The sequence below is a fragment of the Balaenoptera physalus genome, assembly GCF_965194825.1.
Source record: "Balaenoptera physalus genome assembly, chromosome: 3".
NCBI classification, from domain to species: Eukaryota; Metazoa; Chordata; class Mammalia; order Artiodactyla; family Balaenopteridae; genus Balaenoptera; species Balaenoptera physalus.
This window is the reverse complement of record NC_138890.1, coordinates 116,845,110-116,867,583: the sequence shown is the minus strand read 5'-3', so window position 1 is coordinate 116,867,583 and position 22,474 is coordinate 116,845,110. Positions and strand designations below refer to the sequence as shown.

The 22,474-nt window shown below is 46.9% G+C and overlaps 1 protein-coding gene across 13 annotated transcripts in view; it reads left to right on the top strand.

The window, feature by feature from the left end:
• Positions 1–22,474, top strand: part of PDE8B (phosphodiesterase 8B) — a 383,716-nt gene that overhangs the window by 73,875 nt on the left and 287,367 nt on the right. For 2 of the 13 annotated variants that reach the window (XM_082457141.1, XM_082457149.1), the window contains exon 1: positions 19,408–19,521. The exons of the other annotated variants lie outside the window; for them this stretch is intronic. In XM_082457141.1, the coding sequence (XP_082313267.1) occupies positions 19,498–19,521 (24 nt within the window). In that variant the 5' untranslated portion in view covers positions 19,408–19,497. Of the gene's footprint in view, positions 1–19,407; positions 19,522–22,474 lie in introns of those variants that run through there. 13 annotated transcript variants of the gene reach the window in all.

Below are 22,474 nucleotides of genomic sequence, written 5' to 3'. Positions count from 1 at the left end.
CCAATTGGCCAGCAAATTAATGAGGCTTAATGTCATCCAGTTTTTGAGTCAGGAATTAATAAACCATAGTCTCATAAAAAAATTGTTGATATGTTTATGGTATGTGAATTCATACTTTAAGAACTCCATACTCTGTTTTACAAGCAGAGCTTCTGCACCAGCTCTAGCTTTCCCCATGGATCCTGTGGCCTTGTGGTCCCGTGGCCTTGTGGTCTTCTTCTTTGTACTCTGGTGTCATCTGTTAAGGACACTGAAGGTCAACTTCTAATCTCACTTTCTGGTAAATAAATGGTCTGCATGACCAGGATGAACCTCTAAATAGTTCAATGCCATGGAATCAGGTGGAAAGCTAACAGGAAAGTCCTTGGAGGAGGAAGAGAGAACGGACAGCCCATTTTTGACTCCCATGGTTGACTTCCATGGTTGACTTCCAGTTAAAGTAATTGGCATGTCATGCTTCCTACTTTTGTAAGGTATGACATTTTCAAAACCAGCTGGCACTGTGGGACCTGATCCCAGTTCTTTTACAAACTAGCCAGATGGGCATTGATCATTCTGATAGTGTCTGTATCTTGACCCCTTTTGTTCGTAATGGTGACAGTAATGTGTGTGTTGTGCCTCTCACGGTGTCATTCTAAAAGCTGTATGTAATAATAAATGTGATAGGGCTTCGTAAAGTGCAGAACACTGTATGTTCTTCTAAGGATGATACCCTTTGACCCCTTCACTCGGGGGCGGGGAGGGAAGCTAAGTGCCTTGAAATCCAGAGGTCAGAGTTATAGGTTTACCTGTACTTGCTCAGTCCTTCACCCAGCTATTCCAATATGTATCTGCCAAAATAATGTCTAGAGTGGAAAACTCAGGAGAACCACTCAGCTCCTGGCTTTGAAGTCAACTCATGGGACCAAATGAGAAGAGACGGTATGCGTAGTAACCTTATATCCAAAACACTCCACTGCTGCTGCTTCTTCCCTTCAGACCCCACCCCCCAGCCCCAGGCCCGCAGACTCGCATTCCCCAGAACTTAGTTGGAGTTAACAGAATCACCCCAAGCAGAATGTGTTGGCTATGAGAGTGGGTGTTGGGGACAGGCATAGGTGTCTTTGTAGTGGGGGGAGGACAAAGCAGGAGTGACTGGAAAGCATCAGAAGTTATCCCAGCAAAGTGGCTTTGCGAAGGCACAGGCAGAGCTTTGGGGAGGTTCTGCAGACCTCTCCCCACATCCATGCCGTTGGGTATTAGCACTTCTAGCTGATCACAGGTCTGGCTCCTGAGCCCAGTGAGGGCAAGATAGTGGGATGCCCATGAATGCTTAACAACCGGTTTGATGGAGGAAGAGGCAATAAATAAAGCCCTGATTTGTAGTGTGAACCAAATTCTCTGGTGTAAGTACTCCCACCCACCATGGCTAATTTCAAGCTACCAGTGTGACGTCATTGGACACGGAATTGGGAAAAGATGTGCAGTAACACACCAGATGTAGTATTTGCACCGTAGAGACCCAATAGACATAAATAACCTCAAGTGCGTAGATGAGCGTATCATGAAGTAATTAGGAAGTGATGAGGTTTAAGTGTAGATTACCCTGTTTTTAATATAATTTATTTAATTGTATGCCTATGTAATATAACTTTTAATAATGGCAGTGTTTAACAACGATCTGGCAAAAATTCTTGAAATTTTGACACTCGGTTCCTGTGAGCCAGGACACGCTGGGTGCAAAGGAGAAGAACAAAACGCTGAGTGTTAGTGGAATATCCAGCCTCTAAGTAGAGTACAAGGCTCCTGCCTCCTACTTCATCCCCTCCTCTGGCAGGACAGGAACCCTAAAGTGGGTCTGAAACAAACAACTCGGTTTCCTTAACTATCATAACAACAAAGAATAAAACAAAACAACAACAAAAAATCCCCAAACCTTTACCCAGCTGGTATAAAATCTCCATCTTCATGGTTAACCCATGTCTGTCTAGCAGGGAGCAGGTATGGGAGGGAAGGGTTACAGGAAGGGTGAACTTTGAGATGTAAGGCAGATGAGAGCTTGGGCGTGTCAAAACAGACAGGGACTATTATAGAAGGTTCTAGAAGCCAGGAGTGGTATTTGGTTGCTGGATTCTTAGACTGGAGAGAGGAAGCAGGAAGATGATGGGAGGAAGCCAACACCTTGCCTTCACAGTTCTGCCCTAGGTCAGTTCTGGCACACTTTTTGAAGAACCACATCCCTTCATGAGACTCTTATGGTAAAGGAAAAAAATCTTCTGTGATCTCAGAAATATGGCTCATAAGATAGGTCTCCCAGAATTCAGGCCACAGAGCCATCCTCGGCAGCCATAATGAGACACAAAATGAGAAGTGCCTGAGGCCTGGGTCCTACTGAATCCTACCCCGCTGAGTGCACATGGAAAGGAAAATGACCAGATGCCATTTCAACCCATTATCGGTCCAATCTACTTCTTGAGTGGGAGCAGAGTTAGAAATCTAGTTCTAAAAATAACATTGTAATCTGTGTCCTGGAATAATCACACCTATCTGAAGCCAGCGTGCATGCGTGTGTGTGTGTGTGTGTGTGTGTGTGTGCGTGTAGGGTGGGGTGAGAGAATGAACACTACCTTGCACGTATATGCAGCAGTAATTTTCTTTCCCATTTTATGTTTTCTTTCTACCCACACTGGAGAGTGGCGGAGGAGGGAGACAGGGACCAGCACTGCTGAGTCCCTTCAGGACCCAGAACCTTCCATGGTTATCCATGCAGTGCTCACCAGCCTCTGAGGCAGGCAAAGTCTAGCAGCCAGGAACAGGTAAAACTGTGCTTTAAACTTATTTATTGGACACCAAGGCCACTCTCTTTTCCCCATGCTCTGTGGCTGCTAATCACGTCCTTCACAGATGAGACCAGAGATGTCCGGAGCTGGGTCATACTCATCTCAGTACACCCAGCCCCAGAATGGTCCCCATCACAGAGGAGAGTTCTACCAATTCATGTTGAGTGTATAGTGATTTCAGAGCAAAGACAACATCTCAGTGTTTGACTCACAGAAAGTTAATTGGGAAGAGACTCCACAATCATCCTAGATTTAGTGATACCCCTTAAGAGTCAAGACATAAAAACAGAAAATGGCGGACACCAATCCCTGCACCTGTCTTAACAGGTATTGGTTTATTTGTAAGTGTGGCACCGCTTGTCACCATTCCTCAGAGCACTTTGAAGTCAGATGCCCTTTGATGACAAAGTTGTATTAGATTGTACAGCAGACCATGTCTGTTTTTGGCTTTGGGGTACAGGGATGCTTAATACTTTGAAGAAAAACCTAATAGAGGCATAGCTAGATCGGCAAAGATGGAACTTGGTGGGAAAGAATGTTTCTACTACAGAATTATTTACCATGGGCTTCCCTTAGATCATCGTAGTCCAGAGTATGTTTAAAATATGAATCAATATCCCCAGGCTGAATTGCACACCACTTTTCAGTGGCACATCTGAGTTAAGGGAGCCACAGAGACCTCCATCTAATCTACACCAGCTCCGTCCCTGTGCAAGAGGACACTCAGCTCTCCCCTCCTGCACTCGCCTTTCTCTTCTCCAGGAAGAGAAATGTCCTCTCAATTGATTCCCAGGAAACCTAGGGACAAGCTGGCTGCCCCTGAAAAGGGAAATTTGAGTGGAAGAAAATAGACTAGGGGAAGCTGAGGGCATGAGTAGAAGGAACTGCAACATCTGCTAAGAATGCCACTGCATCCCAGGAAACCCCCAGTGCGGAAGTGAGGCCCGCTCTGTGAGACTGGGGATTCTTGAGGGAGAAGAAACATGGTCCCCGTGACGTCAGAGCCCCCACCTGTTTACACCAACTGGTTTCCACCACCCAACGGGGTAAATTGAGCTGCACATTTGATGATGAGGAAGTGGAGTGGAATGTGAGAATCCTCATTATTGACGTCAAGCTTGCCTTTCATTTTATTTATACCCATGACATTGTGACACGGGATCTAATTTTCCATTGTATTTTTTTCCCCTGTTAGGACGCGAGTGATGACAAGTGAATTTGTGCCGGGGCCTGGAAAGCAATATTTTCAATTAATTTGAAGCCAGGGTCCCTGCAGGATTCGGTGTCTCTGCCTTCCCACCTGCCCGCCCCTCCCTTGAACTGCTCCACTGACCACTGCAAAGGGCGGAAGGGACCATGCTCCTACAGAGGATGGCCCCCCCGGGAAGTCAGATCTTGAGGCATCCAGCTGCCCACTCCTCACTGGTGACAGTCTGTTCCTTCCTGGCCCAGACGCTGGAGGGAGGCCAGGGAGCAGTGAGGCCGCTCGGCAGCCCCGGCACAGAGCCCCGGCCACTGTCTGCACGTGAATCTGGGCTCTGGCGCCAGGAGTGTGGCTCCGGGTCCCTGATCCAGAGCTGCCTGTGCAGGAACCACTCGTGCTCTGGTGGGCCCCACTCCTTCTGTCCCTTAGGGGCGAGGCCGGGTCAGGAGCAGAGATGGATCTGGAAGGAATGGCAGGAGCAGTTAGGGCTCCTTGACTGGGGCAAGTGTGAGTTATGTCCCCATGTGCCAAGCGGCCTTTGGAGGTGTGCCTAGGATGGAGGAGAGAGTGGCACGTGTGTCCGGCTAGTGAACAGGGTGGGCGGTACCCCCAACTTCCTTGCTGGGGGCACAACCCTACGAACAGCCTCCCTCCACTACCTCCCAGGCCTCCACTCCAGACGCAGTGTCTGTAGCATGGGGCCCTCTCCTGCCCTGAGATGAAAGCTCCGCCTAGGTCCCTGCAGACCTGCCACTATTTCAGTAGGGCCTCCTGTCACCAGCTTTTCAACAATGTTTTCCAGCCTCTGACCCCAGAGAAATCTCAGCTTCCTTGTACTCAGTTCAGAAGATGTTTGTTATTCAGGATTGTGATGCAGACATCTGATAAGAGAGGCCTCAGGCCTTCCACGCTAGTAAACCAACAGAGTCTGAGGATTTAAAAACTGAGAAGCCCAAGGACAACCACACCCTGAGAGGTGGCAGAGTGCCAACTCCTGTCACCTGAAATCTTCCAAGATTTTTAGAAATGGGTGTCAGTGAGTTTTCACTACCTTTACTTTCCATATCTTGTTTGTTTTGCTTTTGAAACGAAGGTTTCCAGTAGCACCAACAAAACTGGATCTGTGTTTTATTGAATCTACTGTAGATCGTAGCTTGCCTTGGTGTTGCCTTCTAGTTGTGTGTCACTTTTCTCTGTCAATTTAGGTAAAAATGGCACAGAGTAAACTGTTGTCTAGAAATACAGTGTGGGAAGCCAGAGAGAACACCTCCAAAGCTGTCCTGGTATCTCACCCCTAACTGACCCACAGGGAAGGAGTTGCTTCGGGCGGAAGGGGCCGTCTTCACGTGCAGCAGCTTAGGGCCAGGTCTTTAGAATTCCATCTGCAACAGCCCACCCGAGACCCGGTTCTGAAAGCCTGTGTCTGTTAAAGCAGCCTGTCTCAAATGCTTCCCGTGGGCGGCTATATCAAGCGCTTCCTACTAGGTGCTGGGGTGGAGGTGAGGGCCAAGGGCAAGGAGTTATGAATGAGACACGGGCCATTTCCATCAGCCAAAAATTACGGAAGTAACACAAGGCTGTGGGAAATAAAAGTATGGTGGTAAGGAAGGACTAAGTGGACTCCGTGGGCTCAGAATATAACTGGACGAGCTCTAAGTTTCATATTGGAATATTGGTGCCACTTAGACATCCCTTTCCCAAGGCTCATTGGAGGGTTGTTTGGGACAAGTGCATGAAATTTGTAGTCAGACAGTCCGGGGTTCAACTACTTCTTTATGAGTTCTGTGATCTTGGGAAGGTACTTAAACTCTCTAAGCCTCAGTTTCCACATCTATAAAAGGGAGATACAGAGCTTGTCACTTAGGATTACTGTGGGGATTGAATGAGATTTGGAAGACAAGCATGTCCGCAGCATTGAGCGCATAGTATGGGCTTCCTTGCCTTCCCCACTCGGACTAGGGATGGGAGAGCCCCACAGAGGGTCTGCTTTTTTTCTTTTTTAATTGAAGTCTAGTTGATTTACAATGTTGTGTTAGTTTCAAGTGTACAGCAAAGTGATTCAGTTATACATATGTCTATTCTTTTTCAGATTCTTCTCCATTATAGGTTATTACAAGATATTGAATATAGTTCCCTGTGCTATACCATAGGACTTTGTTGTTTATCTATTTTATACATAGTAGTGTGTATATGTTAATCCCAAACTCCTAATTCATTCCTCCCCCGTCCCTTTCCCCTTTAGTAACCATAAGTTTGTTTCCCTTATCTACGAGTCTGTTTCTGTTTTTAAGTAAGTTTATTTGTATCATTTTTTTAGATTCCACATATAAGTGATATCATGTTATATTTGTCTTTGTCTGACTTACTTCACTTAGTACGATAATCTCTAGGTCCATCCATGTTGCTATAAATGGCATTATTTCATTCTTTTTTATGGCTGAGTCATATTCCATTGTGTGTATGTGTGTGTATGTGTATATATGTATGTTTGTGTGTATGTATGTGTGTGTATGTATATGTATATATATATCTCACATCTTCTTTATCCATTCATCTGTTGATGGACATTTAGGTTGCTTCCATGTCTTAACTATTGTAAATAGTGCTGCTACAAACACAGGAGTGCATGTATCTTTTCGAATTAGAGTCTTCGTCTTCCGGATATATGCCCAGGAGTGGGATCGCTGGATCCTATGGCAACTCTGTTTTTAGTTTTTTAAGGAGCCTCCGTACTGTTTTCCACAGTGGCTACACAGAGGGTCTGCTTTTAAGTCTTAGCCCAGCCAGGCGGTTCCACTTTTCTGAGTGCTCTTTGTGATGGGCTGTGAAGGTTGGGAATCTGTGTGTGGACGGAACGGATATGACGGTGCTGATTAAGGTGTGGGGCAAAGGGGCAGGTGATTCCCTGGGTTCAGGGACACAGTGTGGGGAGAGGGATTGTCTTCATGAGTAGGCGTTGGAAGACACGAGCTGAGGGACATGGAAACATACGCGGCTAAGCTGATCCTCACCGAGCTCTCCAAGGAGGAACTGGGTTGGGGCGGGTGAGGTGGCCTCTTCCAGGACTCTTCTGCCTTAAGTCTGCCTTGGAAGTTCATGTGAACCTGTTTTTGTCTTGGGGTCGTGGGTGGGAGGGAGGGAATACTGAGGGCCCATAGTACACTCTACCCTGAGCCAGAATCCCCAGGACAAGCCCCGAGGCCCTTCTCCTGTCCCCCAACCCCTGTTGTGGCCCCCAGCAACCAGCTTCCCATAATCCCCTGGGAGTCGTTCTGGGTGTTCCTGCGTCATGTGAAGGCTCGGCCGGGATAAGCATCGAGTGACACTGCTGTCAGGAGGGATCTTTCATCAGCCAGGGGGAGAAAAAATTTTAAAGTTATTTTTGTGAGGAAATTGAAATCCAAACATCATACCTATCTAACCGAGCCAAGGTGGAAAGTGAACCTTGATTCCATATTATACGCATTAGACGTGAAAGAGGAGAGTGAGATTTTGGCTTAAGAGAGACCCTGAGGCATCTGTGCTAGCTTCAGAGTGGCTCCAAACAAAAAGCAAGAGTGGTCAAAGTCTACCGAGACTCTGAAAATCTCACATAGTTAAAAATTTTGCTCTCTTCCCAAACTACTGATAAACAACAACTGCCTAAATCTCCGGATCCACCCCCCCCCACCCCCCCACTCTCCCCCCCCCTCCCCCGCCACACACACCCTCTTATCCACGTGGCTTCTCAGCAATGGAAAGAAAAGAGAGGCTGAGACACAGGGGGTCATGGGTCGTCTTCACTCTATATGGTGAGTAAGTGAAGCTTGGCTGTCTTTTCTGCTGTGTCGTTCATGGCTAGAGGCAAAAGTCCACATGGTGGGCTCAAGAAGGACTCTGGAGCCTCACAGGCAGGCAGGTTGGCTCGTGAGCGGGCTATGGTTAGAAAAAACTGACAAATAAATAAGCATTGCTTGAGTACATGCTATGTGGCAAGCACAGTGTAAAGCTTTGGGTAGACACGGTCCCTGCCCTCATAGAACTCAGAGTCTGGTGAGGAAGATAGATTTTAAGCAAAGAAACACGCTAACAGTTATATAATTTGCAGATTGTGATAAATGAATAGCTATCGTGAGAGAGAATAACCGTGGGGATATAATATAGACTGGGGAGCTGGGGTCAAGGAAGGGCTCTCTGAGGAAGTGACAGTAAAGATAAAGCCTAGAACAGTGCTGCTCAAATTTTAATGTGCATCAGAATCACCTGGAGAGTTTGTTACAAAACAGGTCTCTGGGTCCCACCTCCAGAGTTTCTGATTCAGTAGGTCTGAGGTGGGTCCCAAGAATTTGCATTTCTAATAAGTTCCTAGGTGATGCTGAGGCTGCTGGTTTGGAGACCAAGCTCTGAGAACCACTGGCCTGGAGGATCTATAGGAATTAGCCAGGTGAAGAGCGTGGAGGAGAAGACCAGTGAGCGGAGGGAGAGGCGTGTGCCAACACCCTGATGTGGGAAAGATCTGGGAGCTTCAGGTAATGGAACGGTCAGTGCCCTCAAGGCAGTGAATTAATGGACCAGTGGCTTGAGGTGATGTTAGAGATGAACCTGACCCTCACTGCCATCCTGAAACTCACTCTAACAGAGCTACTGCCAGTGGTAGCATTTCTAAGGATGATGGTTCCATTGACCCTTGGAGATGTCCTGCTGCCACGTGGGGCTAGTGGAGCTGTGCTGGCCCTGAGATATTGTGAGACTAATGTGATAACGTATGCAAAGGGCTGAGCACAGGTCAAATGCCCAGTCCATTCTAGTTTTCTTTCCTCCCTCCATTCCCTGGCTTGAAACATGGCCCTGTCTCAAGTTCCCTATTTTAGCTAGAGGGACATGTTGCTAAATTGGTGCTGTCCTGGAGATGCAAGCAAAAAGAGTTCATGTGGAAGGAATCCGTGGTACCTCAGCTTGGATCTGGTTCAATAACTATAGATAAGGAATCTGGATACCACTTCCAAAGGGCAGGTGTATGTGTGTCTTTTCCTACATCTCATGCAGTTTATAAATGTCGCAGGATTTTAAGCCGAGGAAAGCATGGGTTGGGTTTCTGGAGCCAAAGTGCACAGTTAGCATTTGGCCAATTCAATTCTGAGGACAGTTTTTGAGTCCTCACTCTGTGCCAGGTGCCACGCTAGGTGCTGGGAAGATAGAGGTAGGTGATCAAGGCTGGGTCCCTGCTCTTGAGGAGCTCCTAGTCTCACTGGGACATGGATACAAAAATAATGCAGAGCGGTGGGATAAAAGCCATAACAAAGTTCTGTACAAAGGGCAATAAAAACTCAGGGGAGAGAGCAGTTCTGCCTGGGGAAGACGGAGGTCACAGACAGTAAGTGACATCAGAGCCAAGCCTGGAAAGGAAATATCTAGAGAATGAGCAGAACTGAAGGATAAATGAACAAATCTTTAAGAACTTTTTTGTTATTGCCTTATGCTCTGACCTAAGTCGTCATTATGAGCTTCTAAGATACATGGCCACATGGTGTTGAGTTTGACTTAAAATATTGCATAAACCATTATATATAGAAACACATATGGAAACAATCTGAAAATATTTCTCCTCAAATATAGTGCCATTTGCTTTTATGAATTTGCTATTTCTGGATGAAAATGTGAAATATGGTTTGGTCTTCTGAGACTCAGAAGAAATTATATCACTATTCCAAGTGAAAATAATTTTGGTGGTTAATTCATACATTTATTTAGTCAGTCGACAAACGTTTAGTTAGAAATTTCAGTTTTTGAAGCACTGCAGTGGAGGCAACAAAGATATGTAAGACATTGTCCTGCCCTCAGGACTCTTCAAGCCTTAGGAGTGAGAAAAACACCTGGACACATAATTCTAACACAAGCGAGTAGTAAGTGGTACGAATGAGTACAGACAAAATGCTCCAAGTATCTAGAGGAAAAAAAGCTATTTTCTGATCAGGAAAATCATAGAAAGCTTGACCATTTATGGAGAAGCCATTTGCACTAGACCTAGTAGGGTGGGAAGGGATTGGACATACAGAACCGAGGCAGGGGGAGAGGTATTCCAGGCAGAGGCAGGTCTGTGAACAAAAGGAGGAGGTCACTTGGAAGCGGCACTTTGTCCCATTTAGGGTGTGACCTGGGGAAAGAGCTAGAATTGGTAGATGTCAGCCTCACAGCCAAAATTTGAACTTGATTCCACTGGCTGTGACTTCTTGGAATTTGAAATGCCAAGCATTTGTCACTTGTTTCCTTGTGCGCTTGTTTTAGTTGGCATCTCAGGCCTGACCTTTGTCTTGGCAAAATTTTGTCCAACCCATAGGATGTATTTCAAAAATCAGTCTGTGTAGGCTGATAGTAGTAAAATCACAATGTGGGTCCAAATAGCTGTAAAGGCCACAGATTGAAAGTAGACCCTTTTCTTTAGGAATTTGTGACTCCACCTCTGGAGGTTGAAAGAGATGGGTTCTGTATTGGAGTCCCTTCAGGAAACAATGAAGGCTTGCCCCAAAGGTGTGGATGGGTGTGGGCAGGCTTATGGGAAACCGACAAGGGATGATGCAGTTTCCATGGGCTAGTGAGAGCCGAGAAGCTGTTACCACCCAGAGGCCAATGGTAACACGCCACTAGGAGGATGGTAACGGGCTCAGAGATGCAGCAGATGCTGGGACTGGGAAAGCTCTGTGCTGCTATGGAGACACACAGCTACTGCCCTGCTCCCATCCTATGCTGGTACCTCCCATTGCTGAACCCAGCTCTCGCAAGCCAGAGACCAAGGGGCCCATGATGTATTCCTTACAGGTCAGCCTCCCAGGGCACAGGGTCGGGGAGGAAGGATGGAGAGCCCATCTGTAGGGGCAAACAGAGACTATCCAGCACAATCCTTTTTAGCTTTTGAATATTTTTAGCTTTAGTAGTATGATTCCAAAGCCACCCAAACTACGATAAGCCTTCATTTAACAAATATGTTCCAAACACCCCTATTGTTCTCAGGAATTTAAAAGAATTAAGAAACACAGAAAATAGATTGGATGGATAGATGAATGCACGGTTGGCGAAGGAGTCTTTGGCTGGGACAATTCACTAAAGAGTAACTCAGCTAGATTGCGAGGTTGGTGAATACTGGGATTGGGCTGGGTTTCTTCATTGTTGAATCCTCGATGCCCAGTACTATGCCTGGAGCTTAGTAGACCCCAATAACTGTCTATCGGAATAACGTGATGGATGAAACATCAAGAACACCAAACAACATAAATGGGAGTCTGGGGTCTTAGGTCAGGGGAACCCAAAGTTAGGGTCAGGACCTAACATTCTCAGACCCAGGAGAAGCAGGTAATGACAGTGTTTATCTTTCTGCTTCTAGTACTTTTTAGGTCAAAGGACCTCCCAGGAGGAACAAAGGCCATTTAATGGTGTTGGGGAGATAAAGGATAATCTTTCCTTTCAATCTTTCAATCTTTTTCAGCAGTTTAAAAGGGCAACATTATAACTCCTGCATTCCAGTCTCAATTCATTCATTCATCTATTCATTCAGTGACTTAGCCCTCAAGGAGCTTAGTCTGGTAGGAGCTATACACATGACATAGGAAACTGCAGTGCTAGTGCTGGCTACACACAATGCAGGCCGCTGTGGGAGCAATAGGGGGGCACCCTACACGGGCCGGAGGTCTCCCAGTAGGAAAGCTGGGTCCTGAAGGACTATCCCACCTGTTGACTTTATCGCTGGCATCCACCCATGCCTTCTCCCTCAAGGGCAGAATAAAGAAGTAAGAAAGTATCAGTAAGTAGATAAGTAAGTAAGTAAATAAATGTCTTGAGATGCAAATTACTGGCTAAGGTAACACTTGGACTCAGATGCATTCATACCAAAGTGCCATCAACCAATCAGTGAACTCAGGTGGAGGGTTCATTCCTTCCTCACCCTAGAGAAGAGGAGCAAGAGGTCAGGAGGGCACAAAGCGGGTGTCTGGACAGGAGAGAGGAGAGAACAGGTACAGCAAGAGAGGCTGGGGGCTGTCTACGCAAACCTCACTGATTGTAGGATTTTTTTTGGAGGATCAGTACTATTTACCTTTAACTCTGCAAACAAATGGAAGGTGTGTGAGGAGGGTTCTTTGTTTAGCCGTGCTCATTTGTTTGCTTTTTTTTTTTTTTTTCTTAGCCCCTAGCAACTGAACATAGGGTCCAAGGTCTCAGAAATGTTGTTATGGACCTACACGGTGTGTGTTAACATGGGTCCACCTGATTTATGAAGGTGGTTGGCTGGTTTTAAAACATGGGCAATTTTGTTACAAATTTGCTTCATTCCCAGAGGTTTTGTTAATCAGTACATTCTTGTCTTTCACTTGAGTGTTATGACTAGGAATGGGAGGAAAAAAATAAGTTGGGGAGGAGGAGCAGAGGGGGGAAAAAAGAAATAGAGTGTTGGTCAAAATCTAAGGGGCAAGGATTTGTTTTTAAAGATTTTTTTGATGTGAACTATTTTGAAGTCTTTATTGAATTTGTTACAATATTGTTTCTGTTCTATGTTTTGGTTTTTCCACCGGAGGCATGTGGAATCTTAGCTCCCCATCCAGGGATTGAACCCACACCCCTGCATTGGAAGGTGAAGTCTTAACCACTGGACCACCAGGGAAGTCCCTGGATGTCTTAATTTATCTATATTGCCCTCATTTTTCAAGAAAGCCTGCTAGAGTTTGAGAATTTGATTAAAATGCATTTTAATTCTTAGATAAATTTGGAAAATAGAAGTGTTTTTTAAATTTACTTCCTCCTCCTTCCACTTCATTTTTTAACGGAGGATAAAACATCTAGCCCCAGAAAGTTTTGTTGGTTTAAGAGGGTGTGTGTGTGTGTGTGTGTGTGTGTGTGTAAGGCTATACTTCATTTTCTATAAGAACACTAGTTCTGTTAGGGAGTAACTCTCTCCATTTGCAGTCTTTCAGGTGTTGAGAATTTTCTTGTCCTTGGCCTGGAAGATGTTAGGCTGGGATGGACCTCTGGCCAGAGGGCAGATTACTTACCTTCTGGCCTTCTACTGAAGTCTCCTTTGTCCAGCCCTCTCTGTTCACCTCTTGAAAGCCTTCGAGGCTAGATCCTTAGCTCCCCTGCTCAGAGCTTCCTCTCGTATCTTTATGTTGATGATGCCCAAATTTTTAGCTCCAACCCCAACATTTCCCATCACCTGCAGACCTGTTTCCTCTTACTGGCTAGACATCTTTCCTGTGTGTTCCCCAGGTACCTCAGACCCCATTGACTCAAAACTGCTCACCAGAGTGCTTGCTTTTGCCCAACCAGTGCCTGTCTTAGTGGGAAATGCCAGCATCCAAGAGTCGCCCACTCACAGCCCATTGGTTTCCAAATCCTATTCTGTGCCTATCCTATTCTGGCACCATTCCTGATGCCAGCGCTGTCTTTCAGGCTCTCCTCCGCTCTTCTGGATGATTATTAGTTGTCTCTCTGCCTCTGTTAGCCTTCTCCAACCCATGCTTGCCTCCACCACAAAATTTATCTTTATAATGTACAAATCTCCATGTTGTGTAGTCCTTGTGCAAAATCTTTCAGAAGTTCTTCATTTTCTAGCTCTTCATATCAGTGGACAAGTTGGTTAAATAGTTTCCTTCTCTTTATGTGGGTTTTCCTCCCATCACATGGGCCACAGCTCCTTCCTCTCTTTGCTGGTATCTCCTCTGCTGAACCTCGAAGGGTTGGCAGGCCCAGCACGCGGTTCTCCGCCCTTTCTGATTACACACCCCGTGGCTTACAGAAGCATCAACACACTGATGACTCCCAAATGTATGGCTCCGGTCCTGACCTTTCTACTGAGCTCCAGACACAGATCCAGCTGCTTCCTTGCCATCTTCACTTGGATGTCTAATAGAGACTCAGACTGAACAAGGCCAAAGCAGGGCTCTTGATTTCCCACCCATTCTTTTCCTGCTCCTTCCTCACCCTTCCCCATCTCAGTAAATGGCATCGCCATCCACCCAGCTGCTCAGGCCAAAAACCTAGGGGGTTTTGCTGTTTCTTCTCTCTCCTCACTCCACTCCCCACATGCACTCCATCATGAGTCCTGTCAGCCTTACATTCAAAACCATGCATCCCCAACCTGATCATTTCTGCCGTCTCCGCCGCTTTCTCCCTAGTCATCACCGCCTCCCCCCGGATTGTGGCAACAGCCTCCTGCTGCCCTATGAATCCCTAGCATGGGTCCTCCACACAGTGGCCAGAGTGATCTTTGCAAAAAGCCAATTGTATCGTGTTTCTTCTCTGCCTAACACTGTCACCAGGCTTCTTGTTGCACCCGGCCATACCCACACTGGCCTCCTGGAACTTACCAAGCTTGTGCAGCCTTAAGGATTTTGCATGTGCCATTCCCCTCTCTGGGACCCTCTTCCCTCAGATCTTTGCATTCCCAGCTCCTTGGGACAATCCATGTGTCAGTACAAACATTCCCTCCCAGAGAAGCCCTCTCTGACCTTCCAAAGTCACTTCTCTCTGTCTCTTTCTATTGCAATCCTTTGTTTTATTATCTTCAGCTCATGCTAAAATGATCTTCTTCTTTCTTTTATTTTTTCACGTGAATTGTCTCTCTTCCCTCTACTAGAATGTAAGCAGTATGGATTCATCTTGTTTCCAATCTGTTTTTTATATATGTTGGATATAAAGTATCAGTGAGTTGGGGAGGAGTTAGGCTCCCAAACACACTCGAAGGAATACTTGGGCACAGTGGGCTCTCTTCAGATACAAGTGCAAGTTTATGCTTCTGGCCTCCTGCTGAGAAATAATGATGAGAGAGATTTTATTGGTAATGCTAAACTTCCCAGTCCACAATTAATCTTTGCAGATCTGTAACTCCAGGCCACAGGGCTAATGCCCATCCGTGTGACAAGACAGGTTTACTCAAAACTCTCTATACCTCTCTGTCTTTGACTTGAGCCCTCCTGAGGACAGGGATCCAGGTTGGAGAATGTCTGATCTAGAATTCTGTAGGAGGTGTGTTGGGTTTCCTTAGGGTGGCTTGGTTAGTTGGACTGAGATTTCAATATGATTAGGGAAGACTGGGGCTAGGATCCTGAATCTACTCACATATTTAGAGTAAGGGAGGCCACAGGTGACACTAAGCGGCCTCTCAAAGTCTGTTGTCAGAAGGTCAGTAATGTCACTGTGTATTCCTTTGGTTCGGGATAGGGATGGTGGTAATGGGATAATGCTATACCAAATGGATGGAAGAATTACAAGAGGAGTTTAATGCACATATTACCATAGAAGGTAAACCATAGACTTAATTTCTCCAGAAATTGCCAAATGCTGGTAGCACTTGAAGGTACTGGTCTTTCATATTGCGCCAATCATGTTAGTGCTTGTCAGCACTGTCAACATCTTCAATCTTCAAAGAATGACCAGTGATATGTTCAGAGGAGCCTAAATGGTGCACCCCATTTGTTTTAACCTCATCAGTGGAACCAAAGTCTTATTATCGATACATAACTGCTGCTCTTCCATCCCTGAGTGGTCAGGCTGCTTCTTCTTTTTTTCTTTTTAAATAAGTTTATTTATTTATTTATTTTTGGCTGCGTTGGGTCTTCATTGCTGTGTGTGGGCTTTCTCTAGTTGTGGCAAGTGGGGTCTGCTTTTCGTTGTGGTGCGCGGGCTTCTCATTGTGGTGGCTTCTCTTGTTGCAGAGCACAGGCTCTAGGCGCTGGGGCATCAGTAGTTGTGGCACACAGACTAAGTAGTTGTGGCTCGCGGGCTCTAGAGCGCAGGCTCAGTAGTTGTGGCGCATGGGCTTAGTTGCTTCGCGGCATGTGGGATCTTCCCGGACCAGGGATTGAACCCGTGTCCCTTGCATTCGCAGGTGGATTCTTAACCACTGCACCACCAGGGAAGTCCTGGTCAGGCTTCTATTTATTCCCTATGAGAAAACAGCTCCCCCTCGCCACCACCCCATGTATCTCTGCTTGTTGGGTTATGGACCTGAAACAGGTAGATTCCAGTACAGGTCAGGTGCCACCAAAAGCCAACAGCCAACAACCAACCAGGAGCTGCCTTACTCCCTCTCATATTCCAAACAGCTAGACACATAGGGCCATAGGCAAAGCTGTGGAATGGGTGAAGTTGGTTTTTGCTGCCCATTTCCTTTTACCCCAGAAATGTTTACTCTTCCTAAGTAAGCATTGTGTTAAGTTGCTCTTCAAAGAAGAGAGCATCAGATACACAGTACACAGTCTTATGAAGGTTTTAAAGGCACAAAGAGTTGCCACAGATAGAAATATTTACAGTTTTAAATTTTAGGATAGAGCAATGCTGAACCAATTAGGACCAAAACAACAACAACAACAACAACAAAAAACCACTCCGAGGAAATTATAAGCGATGTAAAATCTGGGTGGAGGAGACATTATAGGCATGAGCAGGGCGTGGGCTGGACTCTAGCCCCTCTGAGTTAAATCCTCCCATGTTGGCTATGGCTACTTACCTGGCTTAGTCCAGGGAGAGACATGGGCACTGTTTCACTCCTGGCAATAGGGGTGCAAAGGGAGGGACAGGCCAGTGACACTACAGTGGAAGAGGTGGCTGGTTGGTTCAGAGAGCAACGGAGAAGGAGGGAAGCCAGATGGCTGTGGATTGAATTGGGAGAGTTGTTAGTGGCATTAACCACCAGGAATCAGATTTGGTAGGGAGGTGATGCTTCCTGGTTCAGAAACTTTCATTGTGAAATGTGGTGGGACTCTCGTAGAGATGTCCAGTAAGCAACAGGAAGTGTGAGAACAGTGCTTCATTATGTTGTTGTAGACTTTCCAGCCACTCCCCCACTAGACTGGGAACTCTGTGCTTTGGGTTCTTTTCCCTTTGTTCTCTCCCTTCTTGGTTTCCTTCCCTTTGCTTTAGTTCCCTTTGCTTCTCCTTCCTTCTTTCTTTCCCTTTTCTCCTTCCCTCTCTTCCTCTCTTTAAAAATCATGCATCACTCCATAATCCCCTTCAAGGTGCACAACAGGGTTAAGTGTTGGGCTTGATTTTGCTGTATTATAGCAGGGATGGAATAGAAAGCTTTTAAACAGTAGGCATCCAAAGACACTGAGAAGCTAACAAATAAACTCAGACCCTCAGAACTCTGGCTAATAGTCTTGAGACGCCGTCTGTTTTTAGGCAGTATCTCGGGAACAGTAGACAACCTGCTGGTTGCCACAGGCATGTACTGTGCACAGCTAGCCTCCTAGTACTTCTTGAGCAGCTCTTCTGGAAAATCCCCGCACTTCCAGGAGTGAATAATATGGCTTTTGTTTTTCTTTTATAGATAATGAGAAAAGGGATTCAGAGGATTTGGTGTTATTATTGTTTTTCTCGTTTTCCTTTTCCTTTACTTTCTGAAAATATTTGTACTTTTTCTTGGGTTGACTTACCCTGAGTTCTTCAAACTGTCCTTTTACCTGCTGGGTTATTTTCAGACTTTCTTAAAGTTGTGTTGCTTTACCCCCCAAGTCTCAACCTGAACTTAATCTTTCACCTTCTGATGTCTTTGCTGTTCTGCTTTTCCTTGTCTATATAGGGCCTTAAAAGGCTATGATTGTGAAATAATGATAGATTATGCTTCTGATTTCAGTGACCTCAACCCTTCTACCTAATCTTCTTTGCCTTACTTTTCCATCTGTGGAAGGAGGAAGTGTATTAGTTTTGCTGTTGTACATAACACATTACCACAAATTTAGTGGCTTAAACACACACATAAATTATCTCACAGTTTCTGTGGGTCAGCAGTTGAGCGTGGATATACAGGTCCTCTGTGTTAGCTGGGGCTACAGTCTCATCTCAAGGCTCAACTAGGGAAGGGTTCAGTTTTGGGCTCTCCTGGTTGTTGGCAGGACTTAGTTCTTTTCAGTTTGTTGGACTAAGGGCCTCAGTTTCTTATTGGCTCTAGGCCAGAGGCCCCCTCGGTTCCTTGCCACAAAGGGTCTCGCCAACATGGCTGTTTGCTCCATCAAAACCAGCAAGAGAGAGCTTTTCCTAGCTAGACTGTGTACCATAATCACTGAAGTGACATCCCCATCACCTTTACCGTACTTTATGGATAGGAAGCAAGTCACAGGTTCCCTGACACTCAAGGGGAGGGGAGTCCACAAAGGCATGAACGCCCGGAGGTAGGGATAACTGGAGGCCATCTTAGAGTCTGTTCACACAGAGAGGAGTGCCGTTGAGGGAAAAGGCTTTGAGTTCCTTAGAAAAAGACAATAAAGGCTATATTCATACTGCTCTCATGCCTTATGGTTGACCTTTATAGATTATGGCTAACACTAAAATAATAATGTTTTTCCTTGTCTCTCTCCGTGTCCTATGCACTAGGTTTTACTTCTAAAAATGACTTGTTTTCCTTTTCTGCCATTAGAAATCGCATCAGCCTCTCTGGATGAGAAAGTCAGCCGGAAAAGATTGCTGTTGTTGATCTTGGTTTTGGCTGGACTGACTCAGCCCTGTGGGCAGTTGAGAGAGAAAGGCCTTTGTAAATGCTCCCTAGGTCTTTGTTAGAAATCCGTCCCCCTAGAGGAGCCAGGTATAGGGCAGGTGTGATAATAACCACAGCTGGATGCCAGGCTTATTCACAGCTGAAGGATTTAATTGGGCCCGATTCATTACTTTTTCAAAGTGCCTGAAAGCTTAATAGTATCTGCCCAGGCCTTTGAGTCCAGCTCCCAAAATACATTGGGAGGGGCGCTAAGGGTAGCAGTGCCTTTGGCTTGATCCACGTTTGACTCGCGTTGGTAAATTGTCCGCACGATTAAGGCTGAGGGACAACACCCCCTCACCAGCCTATCCCGCCCCGCAACAGACACATAATCAGGTGTCCTTTACAAATTCATTTGAATACAAAAGTCCTCCTTTAACTTTGAGGAAGAACGATATCTATCTATCTATCTATCTATCTATCTATCTATCTATCTATCTATCTATCTATCTATCTATCTAGACTAATGTCTCTGACATTAGAATCTCTTTAAAATGATAGTGTATACGAATCTCAGTTGAGGAATGAGGCAAATCTGATCCTTCAGTGTTTTCTTGGGGGTAGAGGCGCACGGAGAAGAGAGTGGAAAAGGATGGGCATGGTGAGGAGAAAGCTCCGTGTCCAGATTCCGAGTCCCAAGAAACCAGTCTGGGCAGAGCAGGCGAGACTCGACTTCCCTCGAGGCGCGGGAGGGGCGCTGCGGGGATCGGAATAGCTAAAGGCGGGGTGGGGGGGTGGGGGGGCGCTAAGCGGGCTCAAAGTCGGGGCTCACACCCTGGGAGGGGCGCTAGGACCCAGGCACTCGCTGGCTCGGGACGCGCCTGGGGAGTGAAGGCGCAAAGAGGCTCAGGCTCGCGGCCAGAGTCCCTCGGAACGACCAGCCCCTCGACTCGGGGTGCGGTCGCCCTGTGCCCTCTGTGCGGGCCTGCGGCGCGGGCCAAGGGCACCGCCGGGGCGCCCAGCAGCCGCCCGCCGCCGGCATGGACCCGCCGAGTGCGCGCCAGGTGAGCCCGGCGCGTGGGGTCCGCATGTCCCGCGCGCCGCCCCCTCCCACCCCCGCGCCCAGAGCTGTCCTCACACCTCTTTAGGACACCCCGCAGCCAGGGAGAGGCTCCCCCCACCCCCGGTCTCTCCGTGTCCTGGTGCCCAACTCCCTTCTTCCTTCCCAGGAGGGGAGCACCTCGAGTGTCTGCTGTAACCGCCCGGTTTATAATTCCGAATAATACCAGTCGCCCACCAACAGCGCGGTCGGCATATGTGTGGCGCTTTCCCTGGCACTAGCCGACCTGCTGCTACGTCGGGCCAGCTGCACTGACTCCTGTTGCGCCCCGAGTTTCCCACGCGGTCTCCGCGCGATCGCGGTGCCCCTGCCTTCCTCCGCCCTTGCCGTGGCTGCGGAGCTGCCTCCCCTCCCGGAGAGCGAACCGCCCACCGCCCCAGCCCTCTGGCGTGGGTGGAGGGCAGGACGCTTCGGCGCCCGGGACTCCGCGATCCTGGGGACCCACTCCCACCCGCGCGCGCACCTCCCCAGACCGCGCTCGCGGGGCACCCAGACGGAGCGTGAGGTTTATACCACTCGCCTCCGGTGGGGGAGATGGAATGTGGGTGCAGAGAAGGGGCTCACGCTGTGGGGCGTAGGAAAGTGCGGGTGAGAAAGGTCTTCCGTGCAGGAGAGGCGTTTCGGCCAAGGCGGAAGCTGCGCAGGAGAGCTGCCTCTCTGAACTTGGGGGTGACCTGGTGGGCATCCGAGTGTCACCTGAAGCGCACTCAGTTACCAGGATCAAGTAGACGCGGTCCCTGGACTGTTGCGGGAGGGGAGGCTTGCACCCGCATTTACAAAGGCTTGCCGAGAGGTCTTCGGCCTTCAGAAGGCGCTCTGTACCCTCAAGACTAGCCGTGCCCAACCATTCTGCTTCCGGCTCAATCTGATACCAGTTTACCGTCTCCAGGTTGCCAAAACCAGAAAAAAGTCGCTGACGAGTTGCTATGGGCGAGCTTCGAGTTGCTAGGGCTGCAAGACCACCGCGGTTGGGTGGTGGCTAAGGACCCCGCAACCTTTGCGGGCCGCCAGGTCGGGGCACTGGGGGGCGTGCCTGCTCTGATAATCACAGACGCGTGTGTCAGAACCTGAAGTTAAACGCGTAGTGCTAACCTAGAAGAGAAACTTCCTCTAAACTGTGCGTTGGGAGACAATCAGCAAGAACATTTACACAGGGCCCGTGGGAGTAGACGAGGGGCAGAGGACCCGCCCTCTAGGATTTTATGATCTGCTGGTTAGCATCGCCAGTTCTACTTGACTGCCCCTTTGACCCTGAATGAACTGTTTTAACTTTGCTCGGTTTTCCAAGAAGCATAAACGGAAGAATGATAATGTACCAGCAGTGGAAGGAGCATCTCTATTGGAAAGCTACTACCTGGGTTCCAGCCCTACCTGTACCACTGACCAGCTGTGAAACTTTGGGCAAGACACACAACCTGTCTGCGCCTCAGCTGGCACAAAAAGCTCGAAAAGACCCTTTACTTCTGGGAGCTTCTGTAACAGTAATTTGCCAAGCTTAGATAGCCTTCCCCATGCTCAGTGGTTCTTTGGAGTCTAAATTGCGCTTGGTTCCACAGAGCGTCCATGGACCAAAGAAATACTAGATCAGAATCAGAATGTGGGTGAATTGTATTTTAATTCCAGTCTGTTTATAGGGCTGCACAAATCTTTCAGGTTTAAGGTCTGTGGAAATAAGCCTGGCTGGTTCAGTTAATACTTAGAATGCCCCGGGAAGAACCTCAAACAGAAAGTCCTGTTTTAAGTTAGAGTATGGTTACATAAAAGGTTCCTTCCGTGCATTTGAAAGACCTGTGCCATAGCCACCCTGTTACCTAAATGAGTAGAAGAGAAGGCCCAAACTGATCCCTCAACAGAAGAGGGCTGGGTACACTGCATACTTCGTGGAGGCATCTTGGGTTATACCTGATAAACAATTTATTTACCTGGGAATGACTCTGTTAATATTAACTTCTCAGAAAAGCAGTTTATCAGTTTAGTAATGAAATAATGAAATTGTCTTTAGAGGCTACATTAAGTATCGGAATGCCTAATATTGCTAGAGTTTATTGGGGTAAGCGCTGCTTTAAAAAGCACTGCCTTTTAATTTAATTTCAGGCAGGGAATAAGCAGGATGATTTATTATGTTTTCTTACAAGATAATTTTTTAAAGGAGATAAAAAAAAGCAGAGTAAATACAATACGAACTAAAGAAACCTTGTTTCTTCAGGTTCCAGAGATGAATAACATCATCATTACCATAATGGTGCATATCTATTAAGCACTTACTATCTGCCAAGCATTGTTCTAAGCACTTTATGTACCTAGTCTCACGAAATCCTATCAACAACTTCTGAAGGAAGTGCTATAATTTCTTTCAACCTTACTGGCGGGGGAACTGAAGCTTCTTGCCCGAGATCACCCAGCTGGTAGGCGGTAGAACGGACCAGCTCCTTGAGTTCATTGCGATGATTCAAACGATATGCAAGATGGAGGAGGTGGGGAGGGTCAAAAGTGCCTACTGAGTGTTGGGTACTTTATACCCCTCAGTGCATGGATATTAATACATCTTTTGTGAGTTGTATTTTTATTTTCTTTTTCTAGGTATCCTTTCTTGCTTTTAATATGATTTGGGCATCTTTTAACATGAGCAAAGAGAGTGACCTCTTTCTTTTTAACTATGGTACACAGATATTTTTTTTTTAATTACTACTCTTACTTTAATTAATTAATTAATTAATTAATTGGCTGCATTTGTGTCTTCGTTGCTGCACACGGGCTTTCTCTAGGTGAGGCAAGCGGGGGATACTCTTTGTTGCTGTGCGTGGGCTTCTCCTTGCAGTGGCTTCTCTTGTTGTGGAGCACAGGCTCTAGGTGCATGGCCTTCAGTAGTTGCAGCATGTGGGCTCAGTAGTTGTGGC